At 40.4% G+C, this 21,079-nt stretch overlaps 1 protein-coding gene across 1 annotated transcript; it reads left to right on the top strand.

Annotated features, from left to right (window-relative positions):
* Positions 1-6: 6 nt before the first annotated feature.
* On the top strand, positions 7-20,462 carry LOC114360865 (coatomer subunit alpha-like; the record flags this gene model as incomplete). Its single annotated transcript, XM_028315703.1, has 19 exons — positions 7-201; positions 760-876; positions 1,222-1,458; positions 2,394-2,531; positions 3,095-3,258; positions 4,016-4,153; positions 4,570-4,653; positions 5,155-5,344; positions 7,533-7,685; positions 8,451-8,671; positions 9,879-10,016; positions 10,449-10,552; positions 11,010-11,176; positions 11,871-12,068; positions 13,236-13,417; positions 14,609-14,750; positions 17,090-17,195; positions 19,499-19,631; positions 20,287-20,462. Coding segments are annotated over 19 exons (2,983 nt in total), but the record flags the coding sequence as incomplete, so codon positions are not given.
* Positions 20,463-21,079: the final 617 nt, after the last annotated feature.

The following is a 21,079-nucleotide window of genomic DNA, read 5'->3' as shown; positions in this document are numbered from 1 at the left end:
GCGAGGGTAAAAGGAATATCATTTCACGCCAAACGACCATGGGTTTTGGCGAGTTTGCACAATGGGGTGATTCAGCTTTGGGATTACCGTATGTGTACTTTACTGGAGAAATTTGATGAGCATGACGGTCCTGTACGTGGCATTTGCTTCCACAGTAATCAACCTTTATTTGTGTCGGGAGGAGATGACTATAAGATCAAGGTAAGGAGAGTTGTGACACGTTAAAGTTGACTGATACTTTACGCCATGTTTTCGTCATTTCTTACACGTCCCTGCAATTAATGTTGGCTATTATTACTTAGATAGTCGAGCAAATGATAACTGAAGCGTCATCCATAATAAATCTTTGAACAGTTAATATAAATTGCATGTTTTGGTATGACTTAGTTCCAGGAGTATTGAGGCATTTGGAACACTTCCTGTCATCAAGACAGGAGTATTGTTTGTAATGTTTCCAATTAGTTTCATCACACTTGTGTTTTTAAAAGCATTCCTTGCATCATAGCCATGATTTTTCCAATTGGAGCTCTTATTTCTCACTTTAATTTGATTCATATATCCCAATAAGAGTTGCTACATTTGATATAATGTAAGAAATCTTAACTATACTAAGTAAATCATACATATTTTATAGTTATAAAGATAAGCTCATCAGTACTTGAAATATTTCAAGACTTTTACATGTGTAAAAACAGTCAAATAAATTATATTGTACTCCATTTGTAATTTATCTCAAGTTTACTACTATATTTTTTTCAGGTATGGAACTACAAGCAGAGAAGATGCCTCTTCACCCTACTGGGGCACTTAGACTACATTCGCACAACATTTTTCCACCACGAGTACCCATGGATATTGAGTGCTTCAGATGACCAGGTATGTAACTAGTAATGTAAGATATTTAAAAGGAAAGGTGAAAAATACCATAAGAAAAACCAAAAGAAAGCATGGGGAGTGTAGCTCAAATAATGATGTACATAAAAACATTTTGGTACCTTAATTTTTGATATATCTTTCTTTGTAAATAAGATAAAAATTGTTAGTCATAAGCTATGGTAAAATTGCTATTTTGATCTTTATTTATGAGTTTTGAATATTTACAGCCACACCTTTTACAATTGATTTAAATGGTGTTATCACCATTTCCTGATATCACCATGTTATTTATCTACTTAGAACTTTTTGTACGACCAAAAATCTATTAGAAACAATCATTTCCAGACAATAAGGATATGGAACTGGCAATCTCGTCAATGCATCAGTGTCCTCACCGGTCACAACCACTACGTGATGTGCGCACAGTTCCATCCCACCGAAGATCTACTGGTCTCCGCCTCCCTAGACCAGTCCGTCCGCGTCTGGGACTTCTCTGGGCTTCGTAAGAAGAGCGTAGCACCTGGACCGGCTGGCTTGGCCGACCATTTGAGGAACCCACAAGCGACTGACCTATTTGGACAGGTTGTATGTACAGATATTCTTTTTTTAAACAGGGATCATCATCATTGGGGCTGTCTTGTCATCACTGGTAATTTTTGGTACTTCTGAAGCTGTGTAATGCATGATATATTATTATTTTAAATATTTTCAGTTCATTAATTTATAACAGGCATCATAGAACTCATTCATATTTAAAAAAAAAAAAAAGTTCTTAAAATAATGCATAAAAATGTAATGAACATGTTATCTATTTCTCTGAAACATTTTATCAATCAATTTCAGCTTTTTTTATCATTGTTATAGTTTTGTTTGGTTCTCAATAGTTTTTCCTTATCTATTAATATTTACTGGCATTGAGTTTACTCTTTCTGTTTTTGCCACAAAGATTCTAAGCTAGGCTCATCTAATTTTTTTTTTCATTCAGGTTGTTGGTTGTTATTAGGTATAATTACATCATCCTGCCTGTGAATGCGTCATCCTTGTCATTGATTCTTTTACAGATGTTATCCGCGATAGTTTTGTAACAGTATAACTATGGTGTCATTTTCATATTATATTTTTACTTGATCAATTAAAGTCCAATCTATTTAATCAAATTCGGAAATTGCGCTCACGTTATATTCATATTAAATTAGATAAAACTTATGTACAAATTTATTGCCTAAAATAACATTTAATGATTTTTAAAAGAATATACAATTAGCTGCACTCCTAAAATGTTGAATACTATAGCTCACTGAATCCACAATTTTTCCTCACCCTTCCCCAACAAATGGCTCAATATTTCACTAATCCATATCCATATCTTACTGATTTCTCATCCACCCCCAAAAAGTAGCATAATATCTCACTGATCCCTCATCCATCCCCTACAAGCTACAATGGCTCAATATCTCACAGACCCCTCACACTTCCCCTTCAAAAGGCTCAATATCTCACTGCTCCCATCCCTACAGGCCGACGCAGTCGTGAAGCACGTGCTAGAAGGACACGACCGTGGAGTCAACTGGGCAGCGTTCCACCCCTCTCTGCCGTTGATTGTCTCTGCTGCCGATGACCGACAAGTTAAGCTGTGGCGGATGAACGATGCTAAGGTAACCAGCATTTTTTTTAATAGACTATTTTGACACCATTCCCCAATAATTCGATATCACATGTTTTTAAAACAACACTTCTTTATTCTGGTCTTAAAAACATAATTAATTTTTAAAATAAACTGGCAAAATTATAAAAAAAAACTTTATCATTGAGATAAGTGGCTTTTCTATTTCAATAAAATAATTGTTTAAGTGATCGCAACTGTTAAAATTCGTTTATTGCAACTATGTATTTCATATCATATGTTGATCCAGGTGTAAGCTACTTTTGAATAGATAATTTATAGTTAGTGTGGATATATGTAAGTATTTCGTTCGCGTCGGTGTCATCATCACAGAACAGTAAATTATCAAAATATTTTTAAGATTAAAGAAATGATAAGAGAAAAGATTTTGACTTTTTGATCATTGTGGAAACCCTTGAAAAAGGTATTTGTCCAGCAGTGGACAACTTTCGATTGTCTTTCTTTAAAGCGTTCTTATGGTTTTGCGGTCGTCTTTTTCTAGGAGGCTTTTTGCTTTAGATAGTAATTTCACTTATAACAAAACTGTATTACCAGGCGTGGGAAGTGGACACGTGCCGTGGGCACTACAACAACGTGTCATGCGCATTGTTCCACGCGCGTCACGAGCTCATTTTGTCCAACAGCGAGGACAAGTCCGTGCGAGTGTGGGACATGACCAAAAGGACCTGTCTGCACACGTTCCGAAGGGAGCACGAACGGTGAGTAGACCATCATCTTTATTATCATCATAATAATCATTAGGTCTTTTAATTTTCACTGCAGAAACACGGCCCTCTCGTAATTTATCAGAGGCAAATTACACTTTTTACTCTGGCCTTGAGAACCCTGGGTTGAGAAAGGCCTAATGTGCGCATATTTCTTTAATTCTATGATTCTACCTTAGTCGAACGTGTCTTATGCGAAGTTTAAACTAGCAATAAAACTTGCAGAAGTTGACTTCTGCAAGCTGTTTACCGGTTTGTAAATAGCTGTGGCAAGCCAACTTCTGCAAGATTTACATAGTGGTGACAGCTTGCGGAAGTCAACTTCTGCAAGTTTTCTTGCTTATACTAGCACCTCTTGCTAACCTCGCTTTACGACATACACGGGAAGAGGTGGTGGTTTTTTTATTCTGCCAGAACTATAAGGCTACTAAGAATCCACCGCGCAATCACTCATTCCCTCTAGTACTGATTAGATAACGGTTACTCTAGCACGCGTCCCGTCTATACAATGCTGGCCACATACAAAATAACATTAAAAAAATTCAAATTCAAATTACAAATTAGTTATAATAAATTCGCCGAACATTTATCTCGTTCATTTACCGAACTTTGCTCACGTTCATTCGCAGCCATTCGCCGAACTTTTCTCGCGTTCGTTCGCAACCATTCGCCGAACACCGCTCGCGATCTTTCGCAGCCATTCCCCGCACATTAGTACAACTTGTATCGAACTTAATATAATTCTTTCCAGATACTGGGTGCTGGCCTCCCACCCGTCTTTGAACTTGTTTGCGGCGGGTCACGACGCTGGTATGGTGCTGTTCAAGCTGCAGCGCGAGAGGCCAGCGTACGCTGTGCACAACAACATACTGTTCTATATCAAGGACAGGTGAGTCACTGGATTTTGAACTCAATCCCCGATAACAAAAAGTTAAAAAGTGCAAGCTTTCAAGAGGAGAGCGTATCTTTACCTTAAAGGCCGGCAACGCACCTGTAACGCCCTTGGGTCTGCGGGTGTCTATGGGCGACGGTAATCACTTATCATCAGGTGATCCGTCTGCTCGTTTGCCTTTGCGTTTGCCTCCTGTCACATAAAAAAAAACTCGAGTTGATCACTAGTTTCTTTTGACTTGACATTTAGTATGAAACTCATTTAAAACACTTGTTTAACGTCTATTTTTTTTGGAATATCACCATAATAGGTTATTTATTTACATGGTCTAAAATCTATTGAAAATACATTGTTTAATGGCATGTTAATATGGTTACGATCATACTTAAGTATTAAGTATTTTTTTTTTTCAGGCAACTGCGCAAGCTGGATATGGCGACAAATCGCGACTCTGCTGTGATGCAGATCAAGGGAGGAGGTCGACATCAGCCTTACAGGTGATTACCATTCTTCATCATCATCATCATTTCAGCCATAGGACGTCCACTGCTGGACATAGGCCTCCTCCAATGATTTCCACAATGGCCGGTTACTACTACCATTACTACTGCTACCATTCTTAATCTTATTAAAAAAAAAGTTACCAACTATTTTTGTGTAGAGGATAGATTCCACGTGGAGAAGATCAACAAAAAAAAATCTTTCCTATTTTAGTACGTTTGGTTTCATCTAGCTCTTTAACGACTTCTATGAAATGCTAACTATGATACTTAGCAAGGTTTATCTGTACTTTAATTTAATACTAAGTACTACTATTTCGTTTTTATTTATTATAACATTTTATTAATGACCACTGAACTATTGTAGTCAGGTGACCCACTCCTAACAAGAGTGGTTAACGGAACTATTATTTTGTATCCGTATTACACAAATCACTAATATTCTTTAAAAAAAACATGAAGATACAAATCCCAATTTTAACCCTCAATTCTTTATAGCATGTCTCTAAACCACGCCGAATGGTGCGTGCTAGTCAACTGGCGGGTCGGCGACACGAGCTCCTACGAGTTGTATTCCGCCCCGCGAGACGGAGGCGAGGCCGCCACCGCAGAACCCGCTCGCGGTCAGGCCACGACCGCTGTCTGGGTCGCTAGGAACAGATTCGCGGCGCTGGAGAAGAATAACCAGGTTAGTCAGAACTACTATGACCAATGGGAAGTGCTACGGCTATGGCACAGATACGTACAGTGCTTCGGCACGATTCAGTGCTACGGTAAAGACTCAATGCTACAATAAAAATATAGTACTACAGCTACGTTCAGCGCTTGAGAAACATTACCAGGTAAGTGAGGACTACTACGACTAATAGGGAGTGCTACGGATCTGATACAGTGCTACGATACATAATGCTACAAAGCAGAGAGCCACAATGTGGCAAAGAACAGGTTACCCGCGGTATACAAACTACTACGAGTAAGCGGGAGTGCTACGCACAGATTCAGTGCTACGAGCTCTTACGAGTTGTACTCCGCGCCGCGGGACGGAGGCAAGGCCGCCACCCGCTCGCGGTCAGGCCACGACCGCTGTCTGGGTCGCTAGGAACAGATTTGCAGCACTCGAGAAGAATAACCAGGTTAGTAACCATAGGTACAGCGCTACGGCATAGATGCAGTGCTACGGCATAAGCCACTGCTACGACAAAATGATGGATCAGGCCACTGTAGAAGAATCACCAGGTTATTGCTATAATGTACAGACGGCTACGAATAAGAGAGTGCTACGACACAAATATAGTGCTACGGCATAGACATACATACACTGCTACTGCTACGGTCGGCGCTTGAGAAGAATAAGAATAATAGAGCGAGTGCGAGAGTGCTACAGCATAAGCAAGTTGGTACGATACACAATGCTATAACGCTGACTAAGCAGGGGTTCACTATTGTGTGAAAACTTCTACGAGTAAGCGGGAGTGCTACGGCATAGACACAGCTACGTGCTCTTACGAGTTGTATTCTGCGCCGCGAGACGGAGGCGAGGCTGCTACCGCCGAGCCTGCCAGAGGACAGGCCACTACCGCTGTCTGGGTCGCTAGGAACAGATTCGCAGCACTGGAGAAGAATAACCAGGTTAGTAACCATAGGTACAGTGCTACGGCATAGATACAGTGCTACGGCATAAGCCACTGCTACGACAAAATGATGGATCAGTCCACTGTAGAAGAATCACTAGGTTAGTGCTATAATGTACAGACGGCTACGAATAAGAGAGTGCTACGACACAAATATAGTGCTACGGCATGGACATAGATACATTGCTACTGCTACGGTCGGCGCTCGAGAAGAATAAGAATAATAGAGCGAGTGAGAGAGTACTACGGCATAAGCAAGTTAAGCCATTGGTACGATACACAATGCTATAACGCTGACTAGGCAGGGGTTCACTATTGTGTGAAAACTTCTACGAGTAAGCGGGAGTGCTACGGCATAGACACAGCTACGTGCTCTTACGAGTTGTATTCCGCGCCGCAGAACCCGCTCGCGGTCAGGCCACGACCGCTGTCTGGGTCGCTAGGAACAGATTTGCAGCACTGGAGAAGAATAACCAGGTTAGTAAGTGCTACGGTTTACCAACTGCTACGATTAACAGGGCGTGCTACGGCATTGATACAGTGCTACGGCATAGATTCAGTGCTACGGTATAGATACAGTGCTACGACACATCATTTTTAAAACAAAATGTCACAACGAGGCAAAGAACAGGTTAACTTAGTATACAAACTGCTCCGAGTGAGCGGGAGTGCTACGGCACTGGTACAGTGCTACGGTATGAGCAACGGCTACGTACGACGCACAAACAAAGCATCAATACTACGACGCAGAGAGAATACTACGGCATAGGTACAGTGCTACAGTATTAGCTGCTACTACGATAAATATACGGTGCTACTATTACGACGAAGCCCTCTAACTTCGGTGTCTCCTTTTATTTTAGGTTAAATTCGTTTCATTCCACTTCTTCATCACTTATGCTGGATTTCTATATTCAATCCTAATCCAAATTGGACGGATTTGGATTGTCAACTGTCAAATTTTAATATGTTTTTGGCCAAAATATCTGCGGTTTTTTATGTTTTTACATTTTTATATTGTTTATGATGACTATTTAAACAATATTAATGTGTAAATGCATCGAACAATTTGGAAATATAATCTAAAACTGAATTCAATGTGACAGTTGTAATCCGGATTTAGACACGGATTGAATATAGGAAACGGTCGTTAATCGACATTTTTTAATCATTGAATCCCTTGTTTGTTACCTGTTGTGTATACCTTAATGAATAAATAAATAAATAATTATTCTTCTTCAACAGCTGGTCATCAAGAACCTAAAGAACGAGGTCTCCAAGAAGATATCCACCCCTACTTGTGAAGAAATAATGTACGCCGGTACTGGCATGTTACTGCTGCGCGAGCCTGATAGCGTGCAGCTGTTAGACGTCCAGCAGAAGAGGACCATTGCCAGCGTGAGTATAATAATAATAATAAATATCGTTCCATTCCAATAAATACCGTTCTGTTGCGCGCCTTTTTGCCAGGAAGTGTTACGAATCGACACGAATTTTATAATATTTTATATTGATAAACCGTCACTGTCAAAAGGGCGCTTAGTTGGCGTAATAACCCCCATGTTGGTACCCGCTGAAAACCAGCTTCGTGACTTGACGACTTGTGTGTGTCATGTCACGATTTTCACTGAGCGGGCGCCTTTTCAGCATGGCTCAGTAATATTTAACCTCTGTACATGTATGCACATAAATGTTAATGCTGAATAAAGGTATTCTATTCTATTCTATTCTATTCCACATTTTACACTGCGCCGTCCAGTCCCAAACTTATCAGAGCTTTTACTATGGTTATCAGCTCATGGTACAATCAGCGTCAAATAGTTCGTGACACCTAAAGTGGCCAATAAGTTAACAACACAACCTTATTCCAATTGTGACGTGACAGACGTGAAAGACGTGTTGGGGACAACGGATATAAACAAACTTATTTTTTTTTAAATTACAAACACATTATAAAACACTTAGACCAAAACAAACAAATACCTATGTTAAAGTACACAAATGTTTTAAAATGAAATGTTTGCATGGTGCGGAGATAGAAACCGCGACAATACTGATAGACACTGTATTGTACACAAACCTTTTTGTCTTTTAGTGATTGTAAGGCAAATATTTGCATGTTTACCGCTAAAACAGTTTTTAACACAATTTCATTTATTTTAGGTGAAAATCGCCAAATGCCGCTACGCAGTCTGGAACGCCGACATGTCTTTAGTAGCTTTACTCGGCAAGCACACCGTCACTCTCTGCACCAAAAAGTTGGAACAGTTATGCAGCGTGACCGAAGGAGCCCGGGTCAAGTCCGGGGCCTTCGACGACTCCACGCCGCAACCAGTATTCATTTACACCACGGCCAACCATATCAAGTACTGCTGTAAGGATGGGTGAGTCGTTTTGTGTCTTAATGGGAAGTTTTAAAGGTCCTTTTTCTCTGGCACACCGTCACCCTTTACTCTAAGAAGCTTCGAAGACTCCACGCCGCAACCAGTATTCATTTACACCACGGCCAACCATATCAAGTACTGCTGTAAGGATGGGTGAGTAGTTTTATGCTTTAAGTACTAGTTTTAAAGGTCATTTTGCCCTGGCACACCGTCACCCTTTACTCTAAGAAGCTTCGACGACTCCACGCCGCAACCAGTATTCATTTACACCACGGCCAACCATATCAAGTACTGCTGTAAGTATGGGTGAGTAGTTTTATGTCTTAATGGTAAGTTTTAAAGGTCATTTTGCTCTGGCAAGCACAATGTAATCTTCAGCTAATGTTGACAACCTTCGGAAATTTGGCGAGGCGAGGAGAGGTTACTCGAAGCGGAGCGAAGTGTATGTCCACACTATTTGGAGTCAGTTTTAAAGGTAATTTTGTTCTGGCAAGGACACTAACCATCAGCTAATATGGACAACTTTCGGAAGTCGGGCGAGGCGAGCCAAGGTTGCTCGAAGCGAATCAAAGTGCGTGTCCACACTATCTACTTCGATCATCTTCGGTCAACTTCGCGAGTAGTGTAGCAGAGGTATTACTCCGCGCCAAGAATGTACCGACACAAACACGTGAACCCGCGTAAGTTTTAGCGGAGGCCCTGAAACTTGAAAATTTTGTCAAGGTTACCCAATAACTCGGTATCTCACCGGTCAAAGCAATGGTACGACTAGCCATAAGGACAAATTGGACCTTCGTTAGTTGGGTTTTTATTGGCGGTCAAGCTATACAGGGTGTTAGGTAAATGGGTATATGAGCCGACACTAGCCCATGTTAACATAGGCATATAAATGGTATGGTGAAGTCAGAAATTTGATATCATCATTTTATTTTTTTTAAATTTTCATACAAAATAAATTTTATAAAATCCGATTTGTATGAACATTAAAATAATTAAAATGAAGATATCAATTTTCTGATTTCACCATACCATTTATATGCCCATGTTAACATGGGCTAGTGTCGGCTCATATACCCATTTACCTAACACCCTGTAGATCCTGGCTACACAGGAGTTGCAGCGGTGGGAACAGTCCCGTCTGTTCTTACCTCAAATTCCCATTAAGGCTGTTTTTTTCAAGTTTTTAAAATATATAATATTTCCGCAGTGACTACGGCATCATTCGCACGCTGGACGTGCCCGTATACGCAGTTAAAGTCGTCGCCAACGAGGCAGGCGCTCGCGTGGTCTGTTTGGACCGGGAAGCGCGCCCTAAGGTGCTCAATATTGACCCCACTGAGTACAGGTTAGTAAAAATTTGTTTTCATTAGTAAGGTAGCCTAAGCATTTGCTCGCGGCCAAGCTTGCCTTTTGGGGGATTATAGATCCACTTTTCAATCCTTCAGGAGTAAATTTAGAAAACGTTAAGACGTGTTTCAAAAAAGACGGATATCCTTATGAACTTTTTCACCCCCTTAAGGTTCAATTTCAAAAACTTCAGTCATAAAAATAACACACTGAAAACACTGTTTTTCCCCAATAGTTACGAAAAATTACATATTTGTATGCATAAAACGTAAAACACTTAAATTGAGTTGCACCATTTAACTTACTCTGACAAATGTCAAAAATCTGTCAAACTCCATAATATTATTGTTATTCTTACGGTTAAAATAAGGTAGTGCAACTCAGCCTTACAGTAACAAAAACGATTTATTTACGAATTATTATGTTATAGATTCAAATTGGCGTTAGTGACACGCCAGTACGACCAAGTGTTACACATGGTGCGGACAGCGAAACTTGTCGGCCAGAGCATCATCGCGTATTTGCAGGAAAAAGGTAAGGAATAACAGTAGTCTTTACCTTGCTAATTAATGTTAAAATTTATTTTCACATGCAGGCTACCCACTTCGTTAAAAACGTTCGCACGCAGGTTTCGATTATTTATTAGTCTTACGGTGATAATCTCAACAACTATTTTCGCATACAGTCTACCCAGAGATTGCGCTCCAATTTTTTTATTTATTTTTTATTTGTGAGAGATGCTCGCTCGTTGGTATCGAATTGTAGTCTTTACTTCACTACTAATACTAATAGCAGTCGTTCTCGTTACCCAGAAGTGGCGCTACTGTGCTAGTATTAACAACTATTTTCTCACACATGCTACCTAAAAGTGGCAATCTACTTCGTTAAAGACGCTCGGACACGTCTCTCTTTGGTGCTGCAGTGCGAGAACATAGAACCAAACAAATATAGTCTTTACGTCACCAGTAATAGCAATCGTTTTCGCACCCAGGCTACCCAGAAGTGGCGCTACACTTCGTCAAAGACGCCCGGACTCGTCTCTCACTCGCATTGCAGTGCGGCAATATAGAGGTGGCTTTGGAAGCAGCTAAGAGCCTCGACGAGCCCGACGCGTGGGACAAACTGGCTCAGTCCGCTTTGGCCACCGGCAATCACCAGGTAAGTCAACCATTTGAGATGAATTTGATGTAACTTCTACCTTTTTCTCGATTAATTTTCCAACGTACAGTCGATAGCACATAAAACTATACACTTTTGTTGCGAAATAAGGAACTATTTCACAACTACAAAAGATACTACAGTGTTAAGCTTGATGTGGCGCCCTCTGTGTATCTGTATCTGCTGTCTAATATAGCGACAGTGCATGAGTTCCGCGATTTTTCGAGAAGTAAAATATAAATTTTCTTAACACGCAATGTCTGTGTTTGTTCATTGTTCCTGTATTATATTAGCATACTGTAGTTAAAAAAGTTAGCATAAAAAAGTTTCTGAATTTCGTTATAAAATTATTGTTTTTACTTTGACCATAGCATGGCCTTCCAAATCTTCATGTTCCCTAAAATAAAAATGTTCGTCAAGATGTTAAAACGTGCTACTCGCTTTCCTGATAGGTTTTTTCACCCTGTTACACGATACGACATTATGGGCCTTATTACAAAAAGTTAAACCTGGGACGAACTCTGGTTTAAAATGACATTTCCATACTAAATGTCAATTTAAACCAGAGAGAGATCAACCAGAGTCTAACTTTTTGTAATAAGGGGATATTTGTCTTATGTTTGGGATATGTGTCTTGGTTTATACAAGTCTGATTTCAGTTTAATGTAGCTTCTAATACAATTTTTATCCGCAGATCGTCGAGATGTGCTACCAGCGTACCAAGAACTTCGACAAGCTCTCATTCCTATACCTCATCACGGGCAACCTCGAGAAGCTTCGCAAGATGATGAAGATCGCTGAGATCAGGAAAGATGTCTCCGCACAGTTCCAGGGAGCATTGTTACTGGGAGATGTGAAAGAAAGGATACGACTGCTGAAGAACGCTGGACAGGTGACTATGCACTCTATTTTTATAGCAATAAGGTCGGTATTACAACGCCTGCGCAGTTCCAAAGGGCGTTGCTGCTTGGAGATGTGAAAGAGAGGATACGATTGCTGAAGAACGCTGGACAGGTGATTATGTACTCTATTTTTATAGCAATAAGGTCGGTATTACAAGGCCTGCGCAGTTCCAAGGGGCGTTGTTACTAGGAGATGTCAAAGAAAGGATACGGCTGCTCAAAAACGCTGGACAGGTGACTATGCACTCTATTTTTATAGCAATAAGGTCGGTATTACAACGCCTGTGCAGTTCCAAGGAGTGTTGTTGCTTAGAGATGTGAAATAAAGGATACGACTGCTGAATAATAATGCTGGACAGGTGATTATGGGCTTTATTATTGTAGCATTAAGGTCGTTTTTACAACACCGATAAGTAAGATCGCAGAGATCAGTAAAGATGTCTCCGCACAGTTCCAAGGGACGTTGTTGCTTGGAGATGTGAAAGAGAGTATACGGCTGCTCAAAAACGCTGGACAGGTGACTATGCACTCTATTTTTATAGAAATAAGGTCCGTATTACAACGCCTGCGCAGTTCCAAAGGGCGTTGTTACTGGGAGATGTGAAAGAGAGGATACGACTGCTGAAGAATGCTGGACAGGTAATAATATTCGCCGGTTTGTTGGAATCGAACTAGCGACATGCTAGCCTAGAATGCACGCACGATATAATCTTATCGACGCATTTTATCGATTTGAGATGATAAGCCCATGCAATATTTTGTCGTCTAAAATCGTCTTAATATCTTGATAAGAATTTATCGTAGGCCGGGTTAGGGTGCGCGCCGTGATAATATCTTATCGATGATTTTAGACGTTAACATGTATGGGGTTATCGCGCGAAATCGATATAATTGCGCGATATACGCTTAACACGGGCGCAACCTAGGCCTACAGGCCGGATAAATTATTGGTAGAAATTAGAGTTTAAACTTTCTTCTGTTCCAGTAAGATCCAAAACTTAGACAATTTTTTTATTCTATAAAAAATAGAACCATCTAAGCTACCCTTATTCTTTTCGTGCCATGTCACGAAAGTACATTTTGCTGTCTGTGTTGCAAATTACAAAATACACAATGTTTTCGTGTGAAATAATTTTTTCTTTCTATCATTCCTTCAGATATCCCTGGCCTACTTAACAGCTGTCAACCACCACCAAACAGAGGAAGCCGAGCAACTGAAGGCTGCCTTAGAGGCCGCCAGCTTGCCCGTCCCGGCTTCAAACCCGGATGCTGTGGAGCTGAGGCCCCCGCTGCCGGTCTATAGGGCCCAGCCTAACTGGCCGCTACTCGCTGTGTCCAAGTGAGTGTTCTAGATTCTATTAATGTGGCGTTACGGTCGGTATTATAACACCGATTTGAAAACTAGCTGCCAGCTTACCAGGCCCAGCTGAATTGGCCGCTGCTCGATGAGTCCAAGTAAGTGTTCTCAACTCCATTCATCATTTCAGCCACAGGACGTCCACTGCTGAATATAGACCTCTCTCAATGATTTCCATATCGCCCGGTTAGTAACGGCCTACATCGAGCGCCTTTCTACTACCTTTATGAGATCGTCGGTCCATCTTGTTAGTGGATGCGTTTTCCGGTACGAGGCCTCCACTCCAGAAACTTGCTGCCCCATCGGCCGTCAGTTCTGCGTACTATGTGCCTTGCCCATTGCCCATTGCCACTTCAGCTAATCCGTCGAGCTATGTCAGCGACTATAGTTCGTTTATGGATTTCCTCATTTCTGATTCGATCACGTATAGGAACACCGAGCATAGACTCCATTGCTATAACATTAAGGTCGATATTATAATACCGATTTGCCGAGCAACTTAAGGCTGCCTTAGAGGCTGCCAGCCTGCCCGTCCCGGCTTCAAACCCCGATGCTGTGGAACTGAGGCCCCCGCTGCCGGTCTATAGAGCCCAGCCCAACTGGCCGCTGCTCGCTGTGTCCAAGAATGCACTCATTCTTGTGGCAACCAAACTTCTTTAAGAGGTTTATTTCTGCTAATATCGAGCGGAAAATTTATATTAATATTCATAATAAAGTAGTGGACATTCTAGTCAATTTTATTGTCACACTTTTGTAGAGCTGTCAAAATGTCGATTATCAAATTATTATTAGCAAATTTGGCATGGCCATGAAGGAAGACATAAGATCGCGAATTAAATTGTGTAGGTGATACCCAGTTGACATCTAATCTTTCCCAAACACAACTAAAAAAAAGACAGCATTCTAGTCATTATATTCTAAGTTTCTTCTCAGTTAGCCATTAAATTTGATTTTTAGTGGATTTGAAATCAACGAATTGTCTGCCCCTATGACGTCATGGGGACTACAAAATTCTGCAAAAAGTCGGTGACACTGCTGTCGCGCATCATCATAATTAAAACCATGATTACTGTTACTTTCGATACACAACCATCGCGATCGCTGTCCATATTGGACTTCTTTTTTGTCGTCCTTCAATCTCCAAGTGTCTCAAAACAATCCGTTGTTTCCCAGGAGTTTCTTCGAGGTAGCGGGCGCGGCCCGAGCGACGGCGGGCGAACAGGGCGCGGTTGCGGCAGCGGGCGCTGCGGTCGTCGGCGACGAGCCTTTAGAAGCTGCGGGCGCCTGGGGCGACGACGACGACGTGCTGGCTAAGGTATACCACCATCCACACACCTCCAGGAGCCTAAAGCTGGTTTTAAGAATAAAAATACTTTATTCAGCATAGGACAATCTGGCCAGGTGGGGATTCTTAGATGGCTTGAACATGGAGTGCGGGTGCGGTTTTGTTCCCCAGTCGATGAGGCACCTGATGTCATGCCCTGAGTGCCCAAGCAACTGCACTCAGGAGGATTTGATGAGTGCCACTGACAACGCCACTCTTGTGGCGGAGTTTTGGGCTGACACTGTGTAGGTTTGTTGTCGACACGACAAGAAGAATAAGCATAGAAAAATAAAATAAAAATACAGTACATAATTATAACATTAAACTACAAGCTATGCTGAAGAGGCGTCCGCTCAGCTATATTCGCGACATAACAAGCGCCATGTCGAGAAGCTGGTTTTCAGCGGGAACCAACACGATGAAGATTGCGGATTGCGCGCCCTCTTGACCGGGACCTTATTGAGGCTACCAGCCAAGAAGGCGCGCAACAGGGGGCGTTATGGACGGTGATCACAAAAAAAGAGAGAGAGAGAGAGAAAAAAAAACAAAACAAAAAAAGAAAACAATATTAACACAATACTAAACAGAATCAAAAACTAAAAGTTTTAGTGTCACGCGGACCGTCAGTGCGGATCCGCTCCACACAGCCGACCTGTACAAACTTCTAGGGAGCGTTTTTAGAGTAATGCGGTCCGCAGGAACCGCTCGCTCCCTAGCAGTTCATATAGATCGGCTGTGCGGAGCGATCCGCACTGACGGTCCGCGTGATACTAAAACCAGCCTAAGAGGTGTGGGCGCGGCGGCCGTGGGCGACGCGACGACATGCTGTAAAATAAAATTCATAAAAATTCATAAAATTCATTTATTTTTGCAAATAGGCTTTAAAAAAGCGCTTTTACACGTCCCAATATTAACCCTACCACTGCTTCGGGACAATAAATGGGCCAGTGCTGAGAAGAAGCAGCGCAAGAAACTCAGTCACTATTGTCAGCCTCCTTTTCAAGGTTTTACAATCTTTAAAATATACAAATTATAGTCATAAGTATTAATGCGAGCTAGGTAGTTAAACATTCCAAACATTATTATCTTTTATATAATCATCAACTTTATAGTAGCCCTTTTTCATTAAGGTGCTTTTGATATGTGCTTTAAATTTATGAATGGGCAATTCTACAACAGTTTGTGGTAATTTATTAAAAAGTTTAATACATTTCCCCATAAATGAATTACCAATCTTTCTTTCTTTCAATCTTGTGCAGTCTGAAATTTGGAACGTCAAGTTTATTTTTGTTTCTTGTATTGAACTTGTGTAATTTACTCTTTCTAGTAAATTGCTCTATATTTTTGCGAACATATAATATAAGTCTAAGGTAAGTAAGGTCTAAGGTATACCCACCATCCACACGCCTCCAGGAGTCTCTCCGTGGGCGACGAGCCTTTAGAAGCCGCGGGAGCCTGGGACGACGACGACGACGTGCTGGCTAAGGTATGCCACCATCCACACGCCTCCAGGAGTCTCTCCGTGGGCGACGAGCCTTTAGAAGCCGCGGGAGCCTGGGACGAGGACGTGCTGGCTAAGGTATACCACCATCCACACGCCTCCAGGAGTCTCTCCGTGGGCGACGAGCCTTTAGAAGCCGCGGGAGCCTGGGACGAGGACGTGCTGGCTAAGGTATACCACCATCCACACGCCTCCAGGAGTCTCTCCGTGGGCGATGAGCCTTTGGAAGCCGCGGGAGCCTGGGGCGGCGACGACGACGTGCTGGCTAAAGTATGTCGAAATTCATCATCAGGTCACTCAGTCTGCTGTCGATACAGCGAATAGACGTCGGCTGCTGGACAAAGGGCTTCCCCGAGGATTTTTGCAACGATTGTCACTGCACTGCCCGCATCCAAGTGCTTCCGGTGACCTACACCAGATCGTCAGTACACCGAGTAGGAGGCCTGCCTGCTTACACTACGTCTTCCAGTTTTCAGGAAGGGGAGGCTTGGTTTAGAGCTCGCATATTTTTCCTTCGTCCTATTACGACATGCACGGGAAGAGTAGAGAAAGTTATATCTTACTCCGTTGGGTGCAAGGTTGCAGTAGCTGCCTATTTACACCAACTAACCGTGTACTCCACCTAAATCCCCCGAAATAAGAACAGATCGGACGGTAAAATAAGTTAAGGACTTCCTACCGAATGCAATACGAATACTCGTATACTCGTACATTCTAATGTTTCGAATGCCAATATACGAGTATTGCATTCGATATGGCATAGCAAACCCTAGTTATGCACATATCGCTTGGTAACTCCTTACTTAACTTATTTTAATTTATTTCCCAGGAGGATGGCGACGGAGAAGAAGTTATGGAAGACGCGTGTGATGACGGAGGCTGGGACGTGGGCGATGAGGACCTGGAGTTGCCCGAGGAACTTGCCCCTGTCTCTGGTGAGTGTTACTTTATGGGTTACAATTTTATTGTAATACTAGCTTTCCGCCCGCCGCTTCGCCCGCGTGGATTTTTGTCTGTCACAGAAAAACTTTATCGCGCGCGTCCCTGTTTCAAAAACCGGGATAAAAACTATCCTATGTTCTTTCCCGGGACTCAAACTATCTCTATGCCAAATTTCATCAAAATCGGTTGCGAGGTTTAAGCGGGAAAGCGTAACAGACAGACAGACAGACAGACAGAGTTACTTTCGCATTTATAATATTAGTTGGGAAGATAACAAACATTTTTCCACTTCTTGTTTCCATAATTGAAACTCCACTGTCGCCAAAGTTTACGACTGAAATAATTGATGTATGTAAAAATTAAATTATAATAAGCACTTTAAATTCCCGTTGGGTTTCGTCAGTGTCTCTGTTACTGTTAATGTGATAAATTGAAAATTATTAATAATAACCGGTTATTATGAATAATTACCGACATTCGCGGTAAAAGTGATAAATTAATCACATTTAACAGTGATTATTTAATAATTCAACCTTAGTACTAACAAATTTCTTAAAAGAGAACAACATCTTGTGTACGTGCTCGTGTACAGCCAAAATTTTGAACGTTTTGATATCATTATATTAATATAATTTGGCATAATGAGTTTGGAATGTTTCTTGCATAATATTACTTTTCCATGATGCCTATAACATAATGTTTTGATTTAAAGTGAAAAATAGGTTAAAGTGTGCCGGGGGTGGCCTTTGGGCCACCCCTAAGCCGCCTATTTAGTTTTATATACCTAAATTCTTTAGAAACTTCCTCAAATGTAAACAAACACTTGTGCACACAATAACACCATAATCACTTACATGTTCATAATATCATACACATTATTTCACAAGCCCATGAAACCAACTTTATTCTCACGATTATACAAGTTTGGAATCAATCTTTAAACAAATTATTTTAGCAAAATATGTGGACGTTGAAAATTTGTGAGACTTGTCAAATTGACTTGAAGTTTAAAATTATGTGTTATCTCCATGTTGTCTCTGACACATCAGTGTTGTAACCTGTAAGTCATAGACAATAATCGGTAAATTTAATCGATTTTATTTCAATTATTCAATCATTTTTATTACTGATTGCATTTAAATAAGTGATAAATTAATCACATTTAACAGTGATTATTTAATAATTCAACCTTAGTACTAACAAATTTCTTAAAAGAGAACAACATCTTGTGTACGTGCTCGTGTACAGCCAAAATTTTGAACGTTTTGATATCATTATATTAATATAATTTGGCATAATGAGTTTGGAATGTTTCTTGCATAATATTACTTTTCCATGATGCCTATAACATAATGTTTTGATTTAAAGTGAAAAATAGGTTAAAGTGTGCCGGGGGTGGCCTTTGGGCCACCCCTAAGCCGCCTATTTAGTTTTATATACCTAAATTCTTTAGAAACTTCCTCAAATGTAAACAAACACTTGTGCACACAATAACACCATAATCACTTACGTGTTCATAATATCATACACATTATTTCACAAGCCCATGAAACCAACTTTATTCTCACGATTATACAAGTTTGGAATCAATCTTTAAACAAATTATTTTAGCAAAATATGTGGACGTTGAAAATTTGTGAGACTTGTCAAATTGACTTGAAGTTTAAAATTATGTGTTAACTCCATGTTGTCTCTGACACATCAGTGTTGTAACCTGTAAGTCATAGACAATAATCGGTAAATTTAATCGATTTTATTTCAATTATTCAATCATTTTTATTACTGATTGCATTTAAATAAATTTAAATAGGGTCATAATCAACAATGTATTTTTTCTTCATTGAATGTACTACTATAGTAAACAATAATTTCAATCCGCGATTAACGAGAGGTTTTGTCGCCTCACTAGGGCACAGATTATAAATGTTTTAATGTCAGTTGGCCATATTTGTTTACATATAGGGAAATTTCTAAAGAATACTTTACACACATTAATGACCTCATATTAATCACATTTACCAAATCATGCGGTAATTATTCATAATAACCGGCGATTATTCATAATTTTCAAATTTATCACTTTGACCGTAACATCTCTATAACTCCCTTATTACAAAAAGTTAATCTCGCGTTGATCATTACTTTAAATTGTGTTCATCGCACGTTTAGCTGCTTTGTAATAAGGGAGCATGAATTCGAAGCTACGATCAACAATGTCTAAAAAGAGATACAAAACAGAGTAGATTGTATTGTACTAAATATTTTATCAAGTAACAATACAATTTCACTTTCTCAGCGGACATCGACGGCGGCGAGGAGTCGTCGACATACTTCGTGGCGCCCACGCGTGGGATTAGCGCCGCCATGTCGCCCAAACTGCGGACGGCGCACGACCACGTCGCTACTGGACAGTTCGAGATTGCTTTCAGGTGACTATTACACTCAGATAAAGATATATTTGGATTTTGAAACCTAGCTTGAAGAAGTAAGGTTCAAAGTCTGTCTCGCTTCTCGCTTTCAACTAATGGAGTTGTTGATAAGTGTTTTAATTAGTTTTATTTATCAGTTCATCACAGCTTGTATAATACATCCGAAAGCAAGTTAACCTACCCCAAAATTACAGATGTAACAGTTTTCTTATAAGAGCTAGTAATAAGTATAATGATGCTTACAGTGATATCGACATATTTCATTTGAAGTTTGCGCAGTTTCGTCGCCTATTGAAGGGTTTATAGATTTCGAACTTCATTATTATAAAGATTTTTTTAAATCCACTATTAAGAATGTAAAGTTTTGTTGTGCATTTTTTATATTTTGTGATTTTAAATTGCTCGCACTCTGCATAACTTTCGATTAACTTGTAAAGTTTATCTGTGGAAACTGATTAGGCTACTGTACTGTTTTTATTTTTTAAGTTCACATGTATAAACTCATGCTGTTTGTTTCCTTAATAAAGAAAAAATAAAATAAAAAATAAAAAATGACGAAGTTTCTCAACGTAAAATTATCAAATTCGTGTGACGTACTTTATAGATGGCCCCTTATTGGGGAAAGGTGTCAAATTGTCTATTAAAATGTCTCCAGGCTTCTGAACGAACAAGTGGGCGTGGTGAACTTCGAGCCGTACCTGGAGACGTTCTTGGGCATGCTGTCTCGCTCGCACGTGACGTTCGGAGCGCTGGCCAGCGTGCCGCCGCTCACCGCGCACCTGCATCGCAACTGGAAGGAGGCCAGCGGGAAGGACCTTCTGCCTGTTATAAGTAAGTACTGTTAAACGTATTTGAATTCAATTCGGTAATTTGCATTTTAACTTTTATTCCAAACTAGCTGACCCGGCGAACTTTGTTCCGCCTTAATGGCAATAAATAAGCAGACTTTTTTTTTATTTCGAACGGGATAAAAAGTATCCTATGTCCTTCTCCTGGCTCTAAACTACCTCCCTGACAATTTTCAGCCAAATCGGTTCAGCCGTTCTTGAGTTATAAGTGGAGTAACTAACACGACTTTCTTTTATACAGGGTGTTTGGCGCATCGTGTGCCAAAATGATTTGGCGGATAGAATGGGTCATTTCCTATATTTTCAGCCCCCATAACACGTTCCATGCCAGGCGGCTACTTTTAAATTATTATTTTTAGTAATTTCACCAAAATACCCAAATCGCATCATTTAATGTCGATTTAAAAAAAAACTACTAGGCGTAGCCTCAAAGTAAATATTTTGTTTTGACGTGCGTTGATGTAGGGTTGCATCAAATCTAAATTTACTATCAAATATCGTCTAGTTTTTTTTAAATTCAGCTTTGAAGTTTTCCGAAAAGTAAAAAATGGACTGAACATTTAAGTTTACATGGCTATAAATTTTTTTTTAAAAGAGATA

The sequence above is a fragment of the Ostrinia furnacalis genome, unplaced genomic scaffold, assembly GCF_004193835.3.
Source record: "Ostrinia furnacalis isolate ACB-3 unplaced genomic scaffold, ASM419383v2 OfSCF5202, whole genome shotgun sequence".
Lineage (NCBI taxonomy): Eukaryota > Metazoa > Arthropoda > Insecta > Lepidoptera > Crambidae > Ostrinia > Ostrinia furnacalis.
The sequence above is the reverse complement of the archived record's forward strand: the minus strand, read 5'-3'. Positions and strand labels throughout refer to the sequence as shown.